General features: G+C 48.6%; 5 protein-coding genes across 5 annotated transcripts; 3 read left to right on the top strand and 2 right to left on the bottom strand.

Annotated features, from left to right (window-relative positions):
- B0J16DRAFT_351425 (uncharacterized protein) lies at nucleotides 1–1,547 on the top strand. The gene has a single exon (XM_046129187.1). It carries the CDS (start codon nucleotides 45–47, stop codon nucleotides 1,119–1,121), a length of 1,077 nt encoding a protein of 358 aa, XP_045977340.1. The 5' UTR covers nucleotides 1–44; the 3' UTR covers nucleotides 1,122–1,547.
- Nucleotides 1,548–2,001: 454 nt separating this feature from the next.
- Nucleotides 2,002–2,682, bottom strand: B0J16DRAFT_351424 (uncharacterized protein; the record flags this gene model as incomplete). The annotated part of the gene is made up of 1 exon (XM_046129186.1): nucleotides 2,002–2,682. A coding segment is annotated over one exon (681 nt), but the record flags the coding sequence as incomplete, so codon positions are not given.
- Nucleotides 2,683–7,094: 4,412 nt separating this feature from the next.
- On the top strand, nucleotides 7,095–8,403 carry B0J16DRAFT_200389 (uncharacterized protein). The gene is made up of 2 exons (XM_046122953.1): nucleotides 7,095–7,450; nucleotides 7,568–8,403. The coding sequence occupies exons 1-2, from the start codon at nucleotides 7,173–7,175 to the stop codon at nucleotides 8,280–8,282; spliced, it is 993 nt and encodes a 330-aa protein (XP_045977338.1). The 5' UTR covers nucleotides 7,095–7,172; the 3' UTR covers nucleotides 8,283–8,403.
- Nucleotides 8,404–8,461: 58 nt separating this feature from the next.
- Nucleotides 8,462–9,564, bottom strand: B0J16DRAFT_312364 (ribonuclease H-like domain-containing protein; the record flags this gene model as incomplete). Its single annotated transcript, XM_046125043.1, has 3 exons — nucleotides 8,462–9,124; nucleotides 9,179–9,324; nucleotides 9,423–9,564. The coding sequence occupies 3 exons, from the start codon at nucleotides 9,562–9,564 to the stop codon at nucleotides 8,462–8,464; spliced, it is 951 nt and encodes a 316-aa protein (XP_045977337.1).
- Nucleotides 9,565–17,542: 7,978 nt separating this feature from the next.
- On the top strand, nucleotides 17,543–18,042 carry B0J16DRAFT_200365 (uncharacterized protein; the record flags this gene model as incomplete). The annotated part of the gene is made up of 1 exon (XM_046122952.1): nucleotides 17,543–18,042. A coding segment is annotated over one exon (288 nt), but the record flags the coding sequence as incomplete, so codon positions are not given.
- Nucleotides 18,043–18,093: the final 51 nt, after the last annotated feature.

Below are 18,093 nucleotides of genomic sequence, written 5' to 3'. Positions count from 1 at the left end.
CGACACTCGACGTAATACAATACTCGACCTTTTAACTCAACACAATGCCTTTCGTCCCGTTTCCGCCATCGTGCGCACCAAATCAGGACAAGTTAAAGCTGCATGACGACGCAACGACTCAAGGTGTGCCCCACAAACCAGGGGATGAAGCGGGATCCATCACACACGTGCCGGGAGATCCCGCCATTAGTCTCTCGGAAGATATCCGCTTGCATCTTTCAAATCACCTAGAGACTCCACTCCTAGATGAGCTCTACGACAAGCTCTGGCTCGTGGCCAGAAAGTCGGGCCAGAATATCGATCCGCTCCATACGCAAAAAGTCAAAGGGCGAGATATTATCCCTACTGAAGACGCGAGACTTCACCTTATCTGGCACCGGAACAAGATCTACATCAAGCCTGTCCCGGTCTTCCTTCTCAATCATGGCTTTTGGGCAACTTACTTACAGCCCCCAGCAAGGAACCCGATTCCTGAGAGATCTGAGACACCACAGCAGGCTTCTCAAGCCAGGCCCTTGGCTGTTGACGACTCGATAGCAGTCGGATTTTTGCGGTCATATGCCCTGCTTGTACCGAGTCGCCTGGACTTTGTGCTGGCAAAAGAGGCTCACCTGATCCCTGAAGATGTGAAGGACTGGCTTCAATGGTCAAAATTCATCATGCACTTCCGGTGCGTTGCGGATGAGCGCGTTGCGAAACGGTATCACTATGGACAACTACGCCTCTCGCGATTAAACTGGGCTGTTCGCATATTCCGCCCTGAACAGACCATGACTACGTGGTTTTACGAGATTCCTCACTGGTCGACGGTTGATTACATATCCAAGGCGACAATCCCTTTGCTTTTCCTGTTTGCCGTTGTCTCCCTTGATCTGTCAGCGATGCAGGTCTTACTCTCAGTACCGACTGATGATCTGTGGGTGTCCAAAATGGACGAAAGTGGGTTGCAGAAGATGAGATCTGCGTTCTGGGTCGTTTCAATCACTGTGGTGTTAGGGTCAGCGGTGATACTCGCCTTGCTTCTAGGTATCCCGCTCATCGTCTTCGTTCGGGAAATTCTATGGGGGTGTATAAAGGAAAGGGAGAGAAGGGCAGGTGTTTTGAATGCCCAAGGAGCCTAGCGACATTGGGTACTGCTGGGACGAATGCAGTGACTTAACGAAAGCGAGACCTATACGTGTCTCTGTGAAGCCCGCCCGAGTAAAACACGTTTCATGACTTAAGCGAGTAGTTGCTTGGGATTATTTCCATGGTGGAATAGCGACGCAAGGCTAGTCAGCACATTCATATTCATGCGGTTCCTAGCGGTCCAAAAGTACGCATACGGACGACCGTCTCTCCTGTACATAGCCGAAGGAACAGCTGTTGCCTCCATCCGAAAGGATCCGTCAGAGTGAAGCCTTGACTGCCTTACTCTTCTCACTTGGCTTCCGACCTAACTTGGAAAAGCAGTGTGGAGCTTGGCTGCCCGCCGAGAAAACTTTCGGTACTGAGTGTGATACAAAGTTGGAACAAAAGTTGAAGGAAGTGATCGATTTCGTAAGCAGTAGAGTCCTTTGATACGCCTTAGAACAGATCTTGATGAGTTCTAGCTGTGTATCCACCGGAATCATCGTAGTCGCTCCGGTCGTCCTCATCATCCTCGTCGTCCTCAGGTTCCCAAGCTTCAACGTTCTCATCATCTGTCTCGCCATCCTCGACGCCTTCTTTCCGATCTGGTCCCTGACGAGCTCGAGTGTTGAGAGGAACGTCAATGGATTGACCGCCCGTAGGATCAGAGTATATTCCTACCACGGAACTTCCTTGCCTACTCATGACCGGCCAAGTTCCTTTCGACACGTCGAGATGGTTCTAAATGTTGTGCTCCCAAATCCGATCTAACTGGGTGGCGATCTCGGGCTTTATCTTCACATTCGTCATTCCTTGTCGAGAGTCATCCGACATTCGGTATATTCGTAGGATAAAAGCCAAGAATTGTTTCTGAGTCCTTCGATATCTAACCTCGCTACTCGTCTCTGCCACAAGATTGAAAGCAAGCTCCCGGCGACTCTGCAGCCTCGAGCTGAGTAGCCAGCAGAGAATATTGTGACTAGTGCCGCGAACCGTATCCTCACAACGGTCTATCACCGAGTCAAGTGCTCTCACGATGCATGAGATCTTCTGCTCGTCCTCTCGTAGGCTAACAAGATTCGGCGCCCCTTCCGAATTGCCCTGTCCTAAAGTGTAGTCTGTGTCAAGGGAATGGCAATTGGGTAGTCTGATCAGCGCGCGCAGAATGTCTCGTCGGGACCCTCGGTAGATAGAAGGCCATTGTGTTCGGTCTAGCCACAAGCTTGTAGCGGCAAATGTGTCGGTCCCTATGTCATTGATAGTCGTCGGGGGTTGACTCAAAGCTTCTCGATACCTGGCTTCCCGATCTATAACTTGTGGTAGATGGGTGGATGCCTCGGATGTAAGAATATTGGGTGTTCCTTGCGGTTCCTTGGCACTTGTCTTTGCCTTCGGCCTCTCTGCCTTTATTTTTGTCTGTATGTTGACCTTAAACCATTTAATGCCTTCTCGGGAAGGGAAGAATCGTTGGCATGCAACACCTTCTATCCATGGCAGAAGTTCGGCCGCCTGATGTCCTATAGATGGTCTTCCTTTGCTTCTGGGATTGACCCACTCATGAAGCTCCTGCATCGTCTGAACCTGGCGAATACTAAAACCACAGTGTCGGCATTTAAGGATATCAAGCTTAGGTGGGGCGAGATAAGGAATGGGTTCGTTTGTTGGTAGTGGATATTGTAATTGAGGTAGTTTGGCCCGCGTTCGAAGCACATTTGGTAATACGTCGATGAATTCCACTAGTCTGCGCCAGGTCCCTGGGTCGATTCTATGGTGCTTTTTGGCAAGACGGGTGGTAACTTCGCTAGCCAAGCATGCGTATTGACATATCTGATAAACAATAATCCGATATTGAGAAAGAAGTATAAACGGGTATACAGGGTTAGAAGGGCCGATCTTGGTCAAAGGCTCGAGTGCCATGGTCTGACGAATCGCTGCTGTAGACAGCCAAGAATAGTTGCTGTAGACAGCCAAGAATAGTTGCTGGCTAGATGTCACATTTATTGCGATGGATGCTAATGAATTGGAGCCAGAACTTGACGCGCTGCTGTTAAAGTGTTGTCTTGCATGAGCGTGTAGCCAAGCACCAATTAGAAATCAATGTCAACCCCCTGTTGGGTTCTGCTCTATCCCAGCGCTGGACCATTTTTCCAAAATTCAAGTCTACCCCTTATCAAAATTCAAGTTAACCCCCTGTAAAGTGGGGTAAAATAAATCAATTGTACAACAATTGATTTTGGACTGTAGCACTAGGTAATCAGTCTCGATAAAAATAGCTAATGGCTTAGGTCTTGTCATAGCAAATGGGCCATGTGACTTCAAACCAGAGCTGAAAAAGATATTGTTTACACTCCCTTTTTTTCCCCCTGCTATTTCAAAGTAACTTTAACTGTTGTGATTGGCACACCTACTATGATGATTGCTGCGAATATTGCGACGTAATATATATGTTCTAGTCCGTGCACGATAGACATCCCTCCGATTTCCCCAGAATTGCATCGTAATGCATTCTTTTCGTCCGTGTACGCTTTTAGGGTTCGCGGAGTTATGGTGGAACCCAAACTCAAGAATTATCAGCAAACGCATTAAGTTTCAGCCGGCGATAAAATTTGTATGGGGAGTTTAGTGCCGCCAGCAAGACATACGCCGCGCGACGACTAAAATGAACGTTTGCCGACAATTAGCATTTCGGGCGCCATAATAGCTACCGTAAATTTAAAACATACGACAGCCAATGATTGCCCATTTGGCTCCCCTCACTTCCATGCCGCAATTATCCTCTCGCATCACTAAGTGACTCACCGAGCCGCTTTTGAGTTTGCTCGCCTGCACTTGTCAGTCTGTCGCAAGTGCCACTGAACGCCCGATGTTCCTGTGTTCCCATCGCTGCGAGGTCAGCTGCCCGCCATCGAGCCATTTATGGTCAGTCTGTGCTAAGGGGCTTTTGTGGCTGCAGCCGGTCAAGCAAGCCGTTTTAGGGTTTTTGACAGAGTCTGTATCATAACCGAAAACGGCCATAATCTAACGCTGTTTGCTCTTTCCTCGGAGAAGGAATAAACCCTGTTATCATCCCTTCAGTGGCCCTGACACCCACTACATGGCAAAGCCATGATTTCGAAACGGGCTAAATGACACTGGAGCAATGTTACGAACGTGAGCGAGATGATCTAAACTAAGGCTATTTGTAGCTTCTGTCTTTTCCGGAGAAACGGCAGGCATGTAGGCGTGGTTGAATTTGATCATCTCCTTGTACATAAGGTCATCATGCAGAATGTTCTCTTCGATCTTAAAATTGAGCCAATCAAGCCGCTTCCAACTTATTTGCAGCGACAGAGGATTGTTACACTAAACCATACCATATAAGTGAGGGAAGGCGTATTGGCCCGAATAATTTTGTAGTCGGACCCAGAACCTAAGATCAAAAGAATAGCAAAACCGCATCTGTTACATTTAATAGCTGCTTCCGGCAAATTGTGATAAAGGCTAACCCTTTCAAGCTTCTGCAGCTTTGTCGGTAATAAAGTAGAATAGCTATATTGCCTATGAATAGAGGAGCAGGCCATTATGACTAAGCATGTATAAACACAATAACAGCATGGAATGGCGGAGACGGAGTAGATATTATACGAAGATGATAAACACGTGAGTTCCAGTAGACGATGGTAATGAATGTTGTTGTTTAGGTCTCAAGTGGTGAAGCTGTTGAATTCGACAAGGGTCAGCCGACGGAAACGCGACGCGTTTCGTGTTTTAGGTTTTCTGATTTCATTACTGCAATTCGAGAAACGCAATGCGTTTCCGTGGGGGAATATGTGGGGCGAAAATGCTAGACGGTGATTGGTTAAAAACAGGAAACGCAATGCGTTTCTGATAATAATACTTGAGTAGGGCTATAAATAAATTGTCCCGCCTCTTTGAGGGAAAAGGACCCCTGAGCGCAAGAAAGTCTACACTGGGGCGGATTGGCTGCTTATCTTGACCCTTCAGCTCCCCCGCTATTGACACATGGCGTCCGGTCAGGCCATGACGCCTCATAATCGAGCTTGTTGCCTATCTTCGTCCTGCATGTCTTACTACCCCGCTCTACTCAGCCCTCAATCACCGGCGGAATGGACATCTTCCGAGCCTCATACAGCATAAACCAGTGATGACTGCAGCGGTCTGGACAACCGCGACCTATCGTTTGTTATCTGTGAAGGGTGAAAATATGCAGCCACTTCCCTTTTCACTCATGTCGACAGGGTTGTGCAGCCAACAGTTATATTTCAATATGATATCACAATAAGCTTGTTCTATTCTCAAGAAGGGATGGAAGCAACGTGGAAAGCGTATCTAACTTACGTAAGAAATTGCAATTATATAAATCATTGCATAGCGTATGATGCATGAACTGAAGTCAAAACTGAATTTTCTATTTAATCCATTATAGCCTACAGTTAGCAAACTTTCCATTTCCATTATGGTACACGGGTCTAGTTCTTTCCACATCTCAAGTAAAATTATCGAGCTATCTATTGATTTCGCGCATAGACTATTTTATCAGCCAATGTCCTAAATCTGGTTCTTGCTCCCTAGCCAACACACCACCAATCTGTTTCAGGTGCAAGAGTCCCAGCCAACGAAAAATAACTAGATGTTCAAACCGAAACGAGAACGCAGGTCGTCCATACGACAAGTGTACGAACTGCTAGAAGTTCTTAGGTTTTGCAGATGAAAGAGGCAATGTCCCTAACAATCCACTATGTCACTGCGGCCAATCCATCAAAGCTCAGGTGACTGGTCAGAATAGTGGAAATCCTGGTGGCTTGCATTTCGTGTACAGACTGGACACCTGCGACTACTATGCTGTAGGGATGAATCGGAATGATGAACAGATCAGGCTTCGCGGGGACACGGTAGAGCATTTTGCAAATCTGAAGCTCGTTTAGGTACATTACAAATTCACCAAATCCACAATATTCCTCGCTTTTTATCCTACTTAGGGTCTCTTAACTCACCTGATACAACTACAGTCAGCTATTATGAACTGTGGACAAACCAACCCATTTAGTGCGATTTTCTTCCTGTCGTGCGAGATAGCGGAATAGCCTCCTTTTCCTCTGGGTTACTACAGAAAATAGTCAAAGTCCAATGTCACAGGCTGAGCCGTTGGCGATTTTGGGCCAGTCTCTGATACAGTCAGGATTAAGGACACACACTCGTTTAGTGAACGTTAAGCTAAGTAAGTGCTTGCACCTACTTGATTAATCGTTAATATGTCTCAAGCACCGGTAGGGAGTTTTTGGTCCGGGATAACTGCAAGCCTTAAACGGTTATCCCAACGTGCAGACGCTCAGGCGGTGGCGTTGAGCTGAGCGTCCATGTGTGGTGGTATTGGGCCCCCCGGCTTTTGTATTCTAAATCCGAGTGGTTGGAGCCCTTTACCCATAAAACCCAGGCAAAGCCTATAAAGATCGTTTTCGAAACAGTGATAGGTTTGATTTAGCACGAGGCGTTTTCGATCGAGTGGCGACGCTTCTTTGCCATAACCCTGTTAGAAACGGAAGTTAGCTTAGCGGCTAATTACCTCAGTCTTGTCTCTCGAGCGAGGTTTGAATAGCGTTGCACATACAGTCAATTTCGTGCATGTGTTGCTAGCCCTTAACTATGGATGGAGCTTGCATGCAAAATGGCAGCAGAGACCCAACCCAGATGAAGATAAGAAAGGTCACTAAGAAGTTTCCGCATGGGCGAAGGGATTTGCGTTCGAGCCCATGGCGAAGGCGCAGCATAAGAGAAACGTCAAGCCACATTTTGTTGTTCTGTTACGAATTAGCTGGGGTTCACTCAGCCCCAAGCTGTCAGGTGCTCAGATACTGGCCTCCGCCTCAGCCTATTGCGTCACGATGAGGAGAGAAGTAACCAGCTGAAAGTAGCCCGTCGCCCGCTTGAAACCTTAAGAACCCAGAAGACCGCGATATGCATTCAACTAATTAATTGTAGACACGCCCAAACACAAGACTGTATGACAATATGGCAGAAAGTCGTCTGTAGGAACTGCCTGTGATCACGACCTTGCAATACCAATGACAACCGCGACCGGTCCCGCGCACGATGGCACAGCGCCTGCTGGGGCCTTGACGACAGTCTTCACACCGCCCGCTGGATGCATCAAGGACCGAGACCTGTACTACAAGACGCGAACATGCATGCCGCTTCCTGAGCGCTGGAGCCTTTACTGGGATGCTGCTTCATACTATTCGCCAGGGATTTGCCCTTCTGGCATGGTGAGCGTTGCTACCCCACCGCCGTTCTTTGGTCCAACGATGGAGCCTGGCGAGACAGCAATTATATGTTGTCCAAGGTCAGTCAAGATGCCGCTTCCCCTTCATTTCCTGTCGTCCTGGCCTAGGGTCTGAGCTTCGCCTATATTTGATCAAGACTCTGTTGCTGACATACCACCTATTATTCTCCCTTATAGCAACTACACTCTGTCGTCGTCTTCCGACGAGCATGGCTGCCGGGGGTCAATCACTATCTCTACCTTCGATGAGGTCGATGTCTTCTCGACTATCTCTACAGATGTTTCGACTAGCGTCAAAACCCGTGTTACTCGGTCCTACTATAATACCACCACCGGCGACAGCGTATACCCCATACAGGTTCGCTGGCACGAGTCTGACCTTGCTGCTCTCGAAACGCATCCATTTAGCCCCGGAGTGACGCCCACATCTATTGAAGAAAAGGGTTCTGAGAATAACAAAGTTAGAGGCGGGTTGTCTGGCGGTATAATTGCTGGCATCGTAATCGGTATAATGGCTTTTGTCACAATTCTGTGTCTTTCAGTCTTTCTACTGCATCGAAGACGCAAAAACAGAGGGTTACTTCAACGGCCAAGTGTCACAGAGGCTAGATCTCCTACGATGACCCCAAAACCCACCTCTCGACGAGGCTCACCACGGATGTCTGCCTCGGACAATCTTCCTGGGAGCTCGGGGGATGCCCCATCAGAGAATGAGAACGTTGGTATAGAGCTACGTAGAATCGCGACTAGACGTGCCAGGTTGCAAGAGCTCGAGCGTCTCGACGAGGAAGAGGCCCAGTTACGGCGTCAAATGTATCCAAACTTGCCCTCCGAATTGAGCTCGGGACAAGTTATAACCCGCCCCATCGAAGCTGGACTGAGAGAGGAATAAAGCAAAAGGGATGCTATCTTCCTATTAGGTTTTATTGAAGTGTTTTACTTTATAAGCAAGAAAGGACGAGATTCTCTTAGACATTAGTCACCAGGGAACTGACTTCGCGCGGCAAAAAGCGATGTATAGTTTGTAAGCTTCAGTGCGCACACCGAAACTATAATTCTATCTGAATATACTTAAGCCTCTGTAAGTCCTTCAATCATTCTCGCAACACTCCAGTGGAGCAAGTCTCGTGTAGCAATCGCATCCTCAAGGCTATCGTGGCCTTTCCCTTGCTGTATAACTCTCTGTAACCGCTTCTCAGCCAATTTCTTCAACGAAAGCCCAGTAGTTTTATCATAGTTGTTACCCTCGACAATAAGTGTGTCGATAACTCGAGGGTGGATCCATCGCAATGAAGTGAGATCTGAATTTGCACCATGTCCGATGACGATCGTTTCTGAACTCACAAATTTCCATATCAACGCTCGGGCGTTTTTCCGGCCAAATATGCACCTTTTTCCGTTTCTTGCTTCGCGCATTAACTTCCACGTTACCCCTGACCACTTGGTATTCAAGTGGCTCATCGGGACATCAGGCCAAACGAGTTTGTCGATCAGAACATGGTTGGAAAAATAGTCGATAAGTGTCAGCCGTATCAGCTCGCAATCGCCGGATGCCGCCGTTCCCATTTCACAGTCGATCACGACAACTTCGCGAGCGTCCTTTGTCGTCGACAATGGCGTTCCAGAGTACTGCCAGCGAGTGGATATCTCTTTGAGGGTACATTTTTCAGGCTGGTGATCCTCTTCTTGTTTGCAAGGGGGTCCCACCACATGCTCGCCACAACAAGTCCATTTCTGCCATAATGATCAGCGAACCTCAACTCGGCTTAAAAAGGTCAGAACTATAACCTTGTTGACTTTCTTTCCATCGTGGAACTTACAGCGCGGTACCGGCGCGCGTGTTTCTTCCAACTGCAGTTGCTCTAGCCCAAGCGAATCGATCTCGTCTGGAACATTACTTGACAAGGGGCCTGGGGGATTCGAATTCGTAGAATCTGGGTTGCGAAGTGACCTCTGTCGACATCGTCTTTCTTTCTTGATAAGCACTAGACGGATTAGCTCTCAGTTTAAGAGTGAATGAAAAGCCTCCTACATGAGTTGCACCTGGCACAACGTCTCTTCTTCTCAAGGTCGGCATCTGACAATGGAGTTGTAATGTAGCCTTTGGATGATAAGCATTCGGATGAATGAACTAGTTCGGAAAGAGAGTCCAAGTAAGAGGGTTGCTTCAACATCTGCTCACTCAAGGGAATGGTGGCGGTTGTCAGAACGGATGAGTCCATATCAGTTGAGGATGGAAGACCGATGGCGTCGTATCTTGTTGGACGTGTTGAGGGAAACGTGTGAAGAAGGCAGCTGATAGGCTGTGACTCTATGTGCAGCAAGGTCGGGACAAGCTAAAGCAATTGAAACTAATTGTCCTTAAATGTTGGCCTTCGTAATAGAAGGGCTGCTGCTAATGGGCTTTTTATAAAGCCAAAAACAAAAAACAAAAAGAAAACAAAAAAAAAGGACACATAATAACAGGCCAATAATGTAGGCGGAAGCGCGAAACAGCTACAACAAGTTCTAATAGGGCATTATCATTCTCTATTTGTTGTGTTGTCTGAAACTTCCTACTGTGGGAGGCCAACCAGTCCACTATTTCACTATTAATTTGGTGCGGTGTAGGGCCACAAAGGCGAATCAGGCATACCTTCTGTCGATTAGCCAACAACAATCCACATAACCCAATCATACATATTTATCTCTGCCCACTAACCACAGTCACTAGAAGAGTTGGTTGATCGTCATCGCCGATGACTCGAAGTCCTATAGCACGGCCTAAAATTCTTATTAGTTAGGAAGTTTTGAGACTGAATATAGATCTTTAGTAGCTATCGCACCTGTTGCATTAGCTAATCGATAAACTATCAGCGAGGATTTATGAAAGTAATCGTGGACAAGCTACTCAATCTTTTTCTTTTTTCTTTTTTTTTGTGCGACGACTCATTGTATTAGTTAGCGTCACTGGTTCCAAGTCATGCCTTACAGGGACCAGCTGAAGTTGACCCCTCGCAATCTTAAAACCAGCGTAACGCTTCGTCGTTTGTAGTACGACGATACGGCAGGGGCTCTTACCTTAAGACTCAAGAGTAAAATAATTTGTTACTTTCAATCGTTAGAGCCGTAAGTGGTAATTAGTTCAATCCACTTGCCAAGTCTCGGTTCATCGCAGCGGCGGCAATAAAACCATGGTTTTCCAGTACTGCGAGATAGGGCTAGCATAGCCATTCTACTGGCTGCTAGAGGATCTGCACCGGAGCGGGCCCATCTAGACTGAAAGAATCTAATATTGAGGGGTGGAGCTGGATGCGCTGCATATCTTGAGCTTTCAGCTCAGCTCCCCACTCTTGACTCTTGGCGTCCAGTCAGGTCATGACCGATGCCTCTTAATCGAGCTTGTTGCCTCTCTTAGTCCTGCATACCTTACTACCCCGCTTTACTCGGCGCTTGATTATCGACGGAATAGACATCTTCCGAGCCTCATACAGCATAAACCAGTGATAACTGCAGCAGTCCGGACAACTGCGACCTATTGTTTATTATCTGTAAAGGGTGAAAATATGCAGCCGCTTCCCTTTCACTCATATCGACAGGGTCATGCAGACAACAGTTATGTTCCAATGTGATACCACAGTAAGCCTGTTCTTTTCTCAACAAGAAGAAGGGACGGAAGCAACATGGAAAGCATATCTAACTTACGCGAGAAATTGCAATTATATAGATCAGAATTAATTGTTTTTCGTGAGCATAAGAGAATTTATTTCCTTTTCATCGGAATATAAATTGCATCTCACTGCGCCTCGCTTGTCACCTGTTCTCTTATGTCATCTTCTCCTAAAATGATAACGTACATCACAAGCGAGTTATGCTGTTGGTTGGTTGGTTGGTTGTATTCCTACTCGGTTTTAGCCGCTTTTTAACAGCAGCCATGCCCGGCTAGTGGGGTTTGGCCGACAGCCGAGACGCCCCGAATATTCATCCGTGCCGCCCCACTTCGCCAGACATCAAACGATATTTGGCCAGCTGTCTCCAAACTTCCCACTTTCTCCTCCTCCCTAACCTCTATCTACATCGGCTAGCCAGCTGCCTTAGATCGTGGTTTGAGATACTAATGTACATATGTGTTTTGTCTCCAGCGAGGCGGACTATCCGCCTCGTGTGCGGGTCCTTTCTACCTACAGTCTCCCCCCAGTGCTCAGCTTCGTCTGGTCAGGAACTAATCCTGAATTGCCCAAGGATCTGGGTTTGCTCCGTAAATTTGACGACTTTTGCTGCTACTTTGCGCTCGCTCAGCAGTGTCCGAAGATTTTGACGTCCTGGAAATTGTCCTAGTTCCAGATTTCGAAGTGCTGAGTACTTCCTGCACTGGAGCAAAATGTGAGCCACTGTCTGTCGTCCTTCTCTGCAGTCGCATCCCGGGTCCGTGAACCCTGGTACTCTTTGTTTGAAAAGGAAGTCGTTCATCCCAATCTTCTCGGTGCGAAGTTGAGTGTATATAGCGCTCTGCCTCTTGGCGAAGTGCTTGTGTGGCTGTAGTACTCTCGGTGTTGGTTCTGGTGTGTGCCGGTAGGTTGCCCTACCCCTAGTTTCCTGATGCCATTGGGCTTGCCATCTTCTGTTGACAACTCTGCGCGACCACATCTTCAGTGTGGCTCTCAATGAACGTAATATTGGAGGCTGCTGTGCCCTTGGACCTGGTGGTCCTCTCTGTCTCCATCCCGTGGCTTCCTTGGCTGCTCGATCGGCAGCTTCGTTACCGTATATCCCCTTGTGAGCTGGAATCCATCGAACCTCGACTGTTAAGCCTTGCGCCCGCAGTGTCTGTATCCTCTGCGTGATGTCTTGTAGAAGGTAAGATCCTGATTTACCCCTGGGCCTCGCCACTGACCTAATGGCTGCTTGGTTGTCTGTGTAGATCATGACTTTCGTTCTGACGTTGCCTTGGTCTCGATCTTGTTGAGCGATCTGGAGAGCTAAGGAGACCCCCTGAAGCTCACCGGCGTATACTGTCGATACAGTGTCTTCACCCATATAGGCGCTCTTGGCTTGATTGGTGGTGGTACATACTGCTGCTGAACCCACGTGACCGTTGATACCACTTCCGTCCGTGTATATATGTATAGCGTTAGGCTCCTTTTCGATGCTATGCTGGTGTCTTAACCGTGCTTTCTCGGCATTCTCCTCAATGAACGTCTTCGGGCCTATCCACCATGGGGCGACGACGTACGGGGTAATTACCTCTAGTTCCTTGAGACTGAATCCTTATTCTTCTTGTATGGCCTTCTGTATCGCTCTGCGTGGGCTCATTCTGATGTTCCGCTCTCGTATGCGGTTTGCGCAGCGTTGTTGTTCCTGTTCCCCAAGGGTTTCTGTCCCGAGGGTGATTCTTCCTAGACACTCGACGTTGTGTTTCCAGATCTGGTGCTCGACGGGAAGGAGATATGTCTCGACATCCAGGGCTGGAATTGATGTGGCTTTGAAGGCACCAGAAACTGCCCTGGCCGCTCGCGCCTGCAGACGTTGTAATTGCTCCAATGTCTTGTGGGTGTACGGCGTGTTCCGTGTTTTCCAGTTGGCGTTCGACCATGCGGAGCACACGTACATGATCTGTGGCAGCACAGCACCCCGATAGATGTTTCTCATGTCTTGGAACGTAAGGCCCCAGGTCGAGCTTCCCAGGCTATGGAGAGCTGAGATCGTCCTTGTCGCCTTCCGCTGTACCTCACCTAAATGGGGTTTCCATTGTAGTGCCGAGTCCAGGATGAGCCCCAGATACTTGCAAGTCTGCTTTGCGGGGATCTCACCCCATGTTGTGTGTAGCGGATGCTGTGTGTCTATTCTCGTCCGTGCTCTAGTGAAGTATATCAGCTAGAATTTACTAGGCGAAAAGACGGACGCGTGGGTTTTCGTCCATTGCTCTGCTCTTTGGAGTGCCCGTTGGAGCTTGGTGCATGTTTCTATCGTTGAGCCTCCCCATGTTAAGATAGCTACGTCGTCGATGAATCCAGTCGCAGTGGTTTCCTCTTCCAAGTCACATTTCTCGACAAGGTCTGCGTTGTAGAAGATGTAGAGAATGGGCGAGAGGGGCGAGCCTTGTACTGTGCCTATTGAGACTTTGTGTCGTTCTGTTTTGAATCCATCGATCGAGATTCTAGTGTGTCGGTCTTGAAGAAGGCTGGCGATCCACCTAACCGTCTTCTCATCAATCCTTCTCTTCCGTAGGTTGTGTAGGAGCCGCTTGTGTAACACGTTGTCGAAAGCGCCAGAGACATCAAGCAGGAGAAGGCTCGCCACCTGCCCTCGCCCTCTGTTCCATGCTTCGTAGATCTTGTCGATGATGTGGTGTATTGCATGCTCGGTAGATCTCAGCTTTCGACCTCCCATGTGTGTTAAAGGGAGCAGGTAGTGTGTCTCTGCCACGTAGCTTAACCGATCTGCTATAATGGCATCCATGATCTTGCCTATAGTATTTAACAAACCTATCGGCCGGTATGACGCAGGGATGGTGTAGTTATCTTTTCCTTGCTTCTTTAGCACCACCGTCGTTGACTCCCTAAAGTGTTAGGGACAGTATCCCAGATTGAGGCATTGGTTGTATATCGCCGTTAAGTGAGGCTTAATCCATGTCGCCGCCAGCTGGAGTGCCTTGTTCAGGATACCATCAGGGCCAGGAGCTTTGAATGGAGAGGCTTCTTGTATCGCTCGCTCTACTTCTTGTTCTGTGATGGGTGACATCGCTATTCGATCCGGATATGTTGCGCCTTCGATATCGCCAAGTTCAGCTTCTCGTAGGGCGGGAAAAAAGGCCTCTCTGAAGATTTCCGCCTTCTTTGCTGGATCTGAGACCATCTGAAGAGTGTCTGGGTTCTGTATCGTGGGTGTCACTTCTGGTGCCTGCGTGTTTCTGTTCCTGGCCCACTTGGCTAACTTCCAGAGGGCTTCTGGTGACTTTGATGCCTTCTCCACGTTCTCTCGATGCGCTCTCCTAAGCGCTTTCTTGATCACCCTGCCTTTGTTATTCCTGGCCGCTCGGTATGCTTCCCATGTTTCGTCCGTGTGGTAGAGGCTGTATATTCGTCTGAGACGCTTGGTCTCCGTCAACGCCCTCGTGCATTCTTCATCCCACCCCCGTTTAGACTTGGGTGACCATATCCGTTGTGGTACGGCTTCATCTATCGCATTCTGCAAAACTGTCACTAATTCTCCCACGTATCGGTCGAGCGCGCCTCGAGTTCTGGGTCTTCGCCGTGGCGGCAAGTTATTTACTATCGCAGACTTAAATCTCTTCTCATCTACCGATTTCCAGTTTCTGCTGGGCTCTCGGCTGAGCTGTTTGACTGAGATGTCGAGAGAAGTAACAATCGGCAGGTGGTCCGAATCGTGGTCGAGGCTGCGATCCACCTCGCTCCTGATGATCCGGTCCACCAGGCCAAGGGTCACCAAGCAGAGGTCGATAGTTGCCTGTTTACTGCCTTCTTCGTACGTGATGGTGCCTGGGGCTAAAGTGCTTGTGAGGTCAAAGTCTTCCATGAGCTCTACAAGGTCTTCTGCTTCAGCCTCCCTTCTGGGACCATCCGGGCCTCCCCACATGTCATAATGCAGATTGAAGTCCCCTACAACTATCTGTTCTCTTTGCTGGGCTGAAAGGAGGATTCTCCGTAGATGAGGTAGTACACTCTGCCTGTTTTCTGCTTTCTGGTCGGGATTGTAGATGTTGTGCAGTTTGATTTCCCCGGTATCGTTCCCTTGTCCTAGGGCAAGGGTTACCGTGCAAATACACTGGTTGTGTGATTCAAATTTCCATTTGGAGTGATCAAGTCGCTTGTTGATGAACATGCAGACCTTCGCTGGGCCCTCGTACTTGCTCTGTGGATAACATAGGTGAAAATGATCTTTCGCCGGATGGTGTGTAGTGTCTGCAAAGGTATTTACCCATGGTTCTTGAATGGCGAGGATATCGAAGTCCTTGATCTTCGGGTCCCGCAGTAGGGTGGCCATCACGATATCCCTTGACTTCCTTACGTTGTACTGTAGTATTGAAAGTGACCTCATACAGCTCATTGGCGGTCATCGACGTCCATGCTGTCCGCTTAATATGTGCCGTGTGGTCGCATCAGGTTTGCGTCAAGAGCTTCCAGGGCTCTTCTAGATGGCGTTATAATCCTATGGGGTCGTTGACTTCCTGTGTTGACCGTGATCTCGTCTCCCACACCGTTGGTTGGGACTGTATTGCTTTCAGGGTTGACTCTCTTTTGTCCCCTCTTTGTTGGCGACCTGCTTCTTCCTTGTCGATCCTGTTGGGTGCGGCCGGGTAGGAGAGATGGTGCTCCCTCCCGCACGACTCGTCCAGTCGGTCGGTTCCTTCTGGACTCCCACCATTGTGTTTGCCTGGTTAACTGCCACGTTACTTTGTGGCACCAGATGGTATCTAGGGCGGGCAGCATATGCCACTTTGACTTTGGCCATCTCCTCCTTCCTGTCTACGCATTGATTGCTCCATGCTTCATGTTGACCTTTGCAATTGGCGCACTTTCGAGGTACGCTCTTGTCGGACTTAACGCAGCATTCGCGGGACGCATGTTCTTGAGCGCAGTAGCCGCATCTCGTTGTTGCCTTGCACTGGGTTCCTATGTGGCCATATCTTTGACAGCTGAAGCATTGCCTCAATCGGCACGACCTGTCATACAGTTCGCACTGAAAGACCTCCCCTTGCCAGATCAAGCCTTCATCAATGATCTTGTTAGCATTTTGTGGCTTTGTGAACTTAATGATAACCGAGGATGCGCTCTTCGTCGCAACTGTCCTCGTGAGCCATCCGATATACTTTATCCCGGCGTTTGGGATGAACGGCCTGTTTTCCTGTAGTATGTTATCTCTCGTGTCTTCAAATCGTCCTACATCCATCGAGCTAGTGCGGATGCCGTGCACGAGTACGCCATATGTTGGGATACGAACGGAGGCTCCAATGCCGAGTCGGTGCTCCCAGTCCTCGGCGAACTGTCGGAGTATCTCCATGTCGGAAGTCGTAGCCGTTTTGATGCTGAGGTCACCGCTTTTCAGTTGGTTAGTTGATGCTGTCTTGATCTTCTCGATGTGCTCATTGCCGCTTTGTTCTATAGCACGGTCTACGTGTGCCTTCAGGCTGCGGGGGTTCATTGCCCGTAGGCTGGCTACGGTAAGTGGGTTCCGAATGTTTACTATGATCTCACGAAGTACTTGCGATGGTGGTGTCTTGGGTTGGTTCAGTGGATTGTGCATGCTTGTAGCTAGCCCATTTCCAGCCGCTACAGATGCATAAGTTCGCAGTGTGCCCGATCGATTGTGCTGTTCTGTGTCTTTGGCCTCCCTCACCAGTCTCATGACTGTTCTGCCGATGTCGATCGATTCTTTGGCCGCCGCCTTCGTTTCGTCTTGTCTTTCATGACTCTCGCGTATTCCTTCCAGCGTCCGCTGGCTCGTGTTTGCCGCTTGTTTAAGTTCCATCTTGATTTCGTCTAGAGCCTGCATCGCGCTTTCTGCTGCGGTCTTTGCTTCCGATCTCGCCATCCAGAGCGCGTCGTATACAGTGCTGACATCTGGGATGTTGTTGATCTTGTTAACAAGGGACAGTGCGCCCATAGCCATAGTCCTAGCCAGATCGTAGGGAACGGGTTGGTCTTTCGCGCGTTCGATATACAGGAGGGTGTCCTTGAGGTATCTGCCGAGTTGCGTGGCATGCTCGCGGAATTCGGCGGGCCATGCCACTTCTTGGGGCAACGAGGTCGCCATGTCAATCTAAAAACGCACTGAGCGATGCGCTAGACTCCAGGCTATTCAATCAACCCGTCGAAGAGGCGTTTGAGCACGGTTTGTGGCTGTTGTTTCAAAAATTCGTTCGAGCTGTTGTGAAAAGTTTTTTTTTTTTTTTGGTGCAAGGTAGGCGACATGGTAAAGATCGGTGTGAGCTAATTATATGAATCACCTGTGACTGGCGAACTATCCATGCGCAATGAACTTAGCATGGGTGGCACGGATCACCGCTTCATAGAACGGGCCCCGTTTCGCGATCTGTTAAACACGACCTGAACAGAAACGGGCCCCATTACGAGTTAACAATCCATGCTGATTTCCGGATCTTTGATTGGACTAAAACCCGTAACGGGCCCCGTTACCGGCTAGAATACTAGAGTAGAATTGCCCCCAGTTTTGACCACGAAGCCAAGCACGGCGCCATCATTCAATGATCCAAAAGGGTATTTCAAAATATTTGGGCTTGATCCCAGAACCCTGGACAATGTTGATGAGATCTTGTACCCCTATTATCGCGTCTTAGCATTAAAATGTCACCCGGACAAAAATGGCGATGACCCTGAAAAAACCAAGAAGTTGAAGAAGCTACAGACCGCATACGAGATACTTTCAGATCCTGAACAACGCAGTCGTTACTTAGCTTCTGGATGTTCTCGAAGTAGATGAAGTTAAAAAACGATGTTGTGTCAACTTAGTCTTTTTCGACCAGCGGATAATACAACTTGACCGGCGAAGGTCGTATCTAAGAAACTTCACCCAAGGTTTGGTGGTTCTGTTGAAGATCTCGGCTTTCAGCTTCAGTACTCTTTTGACTACCCGTGATTTGTATGTCGGCTATTGATCTTTCTCTCATCTCTCCTATACCAATAAGGCTGAGCTGGTAATATTGCGGGTGCAAGTTTCTCACGAGCCACGTACGTGGCTGGGTA

Source organism: Fusarium flagelliforme (genome assembly GCF_020744385.1).
Source record: "Fusarium flagelliforme strain FIESC 12 MPI-CAGE-AA-0113 chromosome Unknown B0J16scaffold_9, whole genome shotgun sequence".
In the NCBI taxonomy this organism is placed as follows: Eukaryota; Fungi; Ascomycota; class Sordariomycetes; order Hypocreales; family Nectriaceae; genus Fusarium; species Fusarium flagelliforme.
This window is presented reverse-complemented; position numbering and strand designations above follow the sequence as displayed.

Bases quoted from the DNA above. Each gene is read 5' to 3' on its own strand.
- B0J16DRAFT_351425 (XM_046129187.1), top strand. From the start codon at position 45: ATGCCTTTCGTCCCGTTTCCGCCATCGTGCGCACCAAATCAGGACAAG.
- B0J16DRAFT_200389 (XM_046122953.1), top strand. From the start codon at position 7,173: ATGACAACCGCGACCGGTCCCGCGCACGATGGCACAGCGCCTGCTGGG. The intron at 7,451-7,567 runs GTCAGTCAAGAT...TCTCCCTTATAG, and splicing joins GCAATTATATGTTGTCCAAG to CAACTACACTCTGTCGTCGT.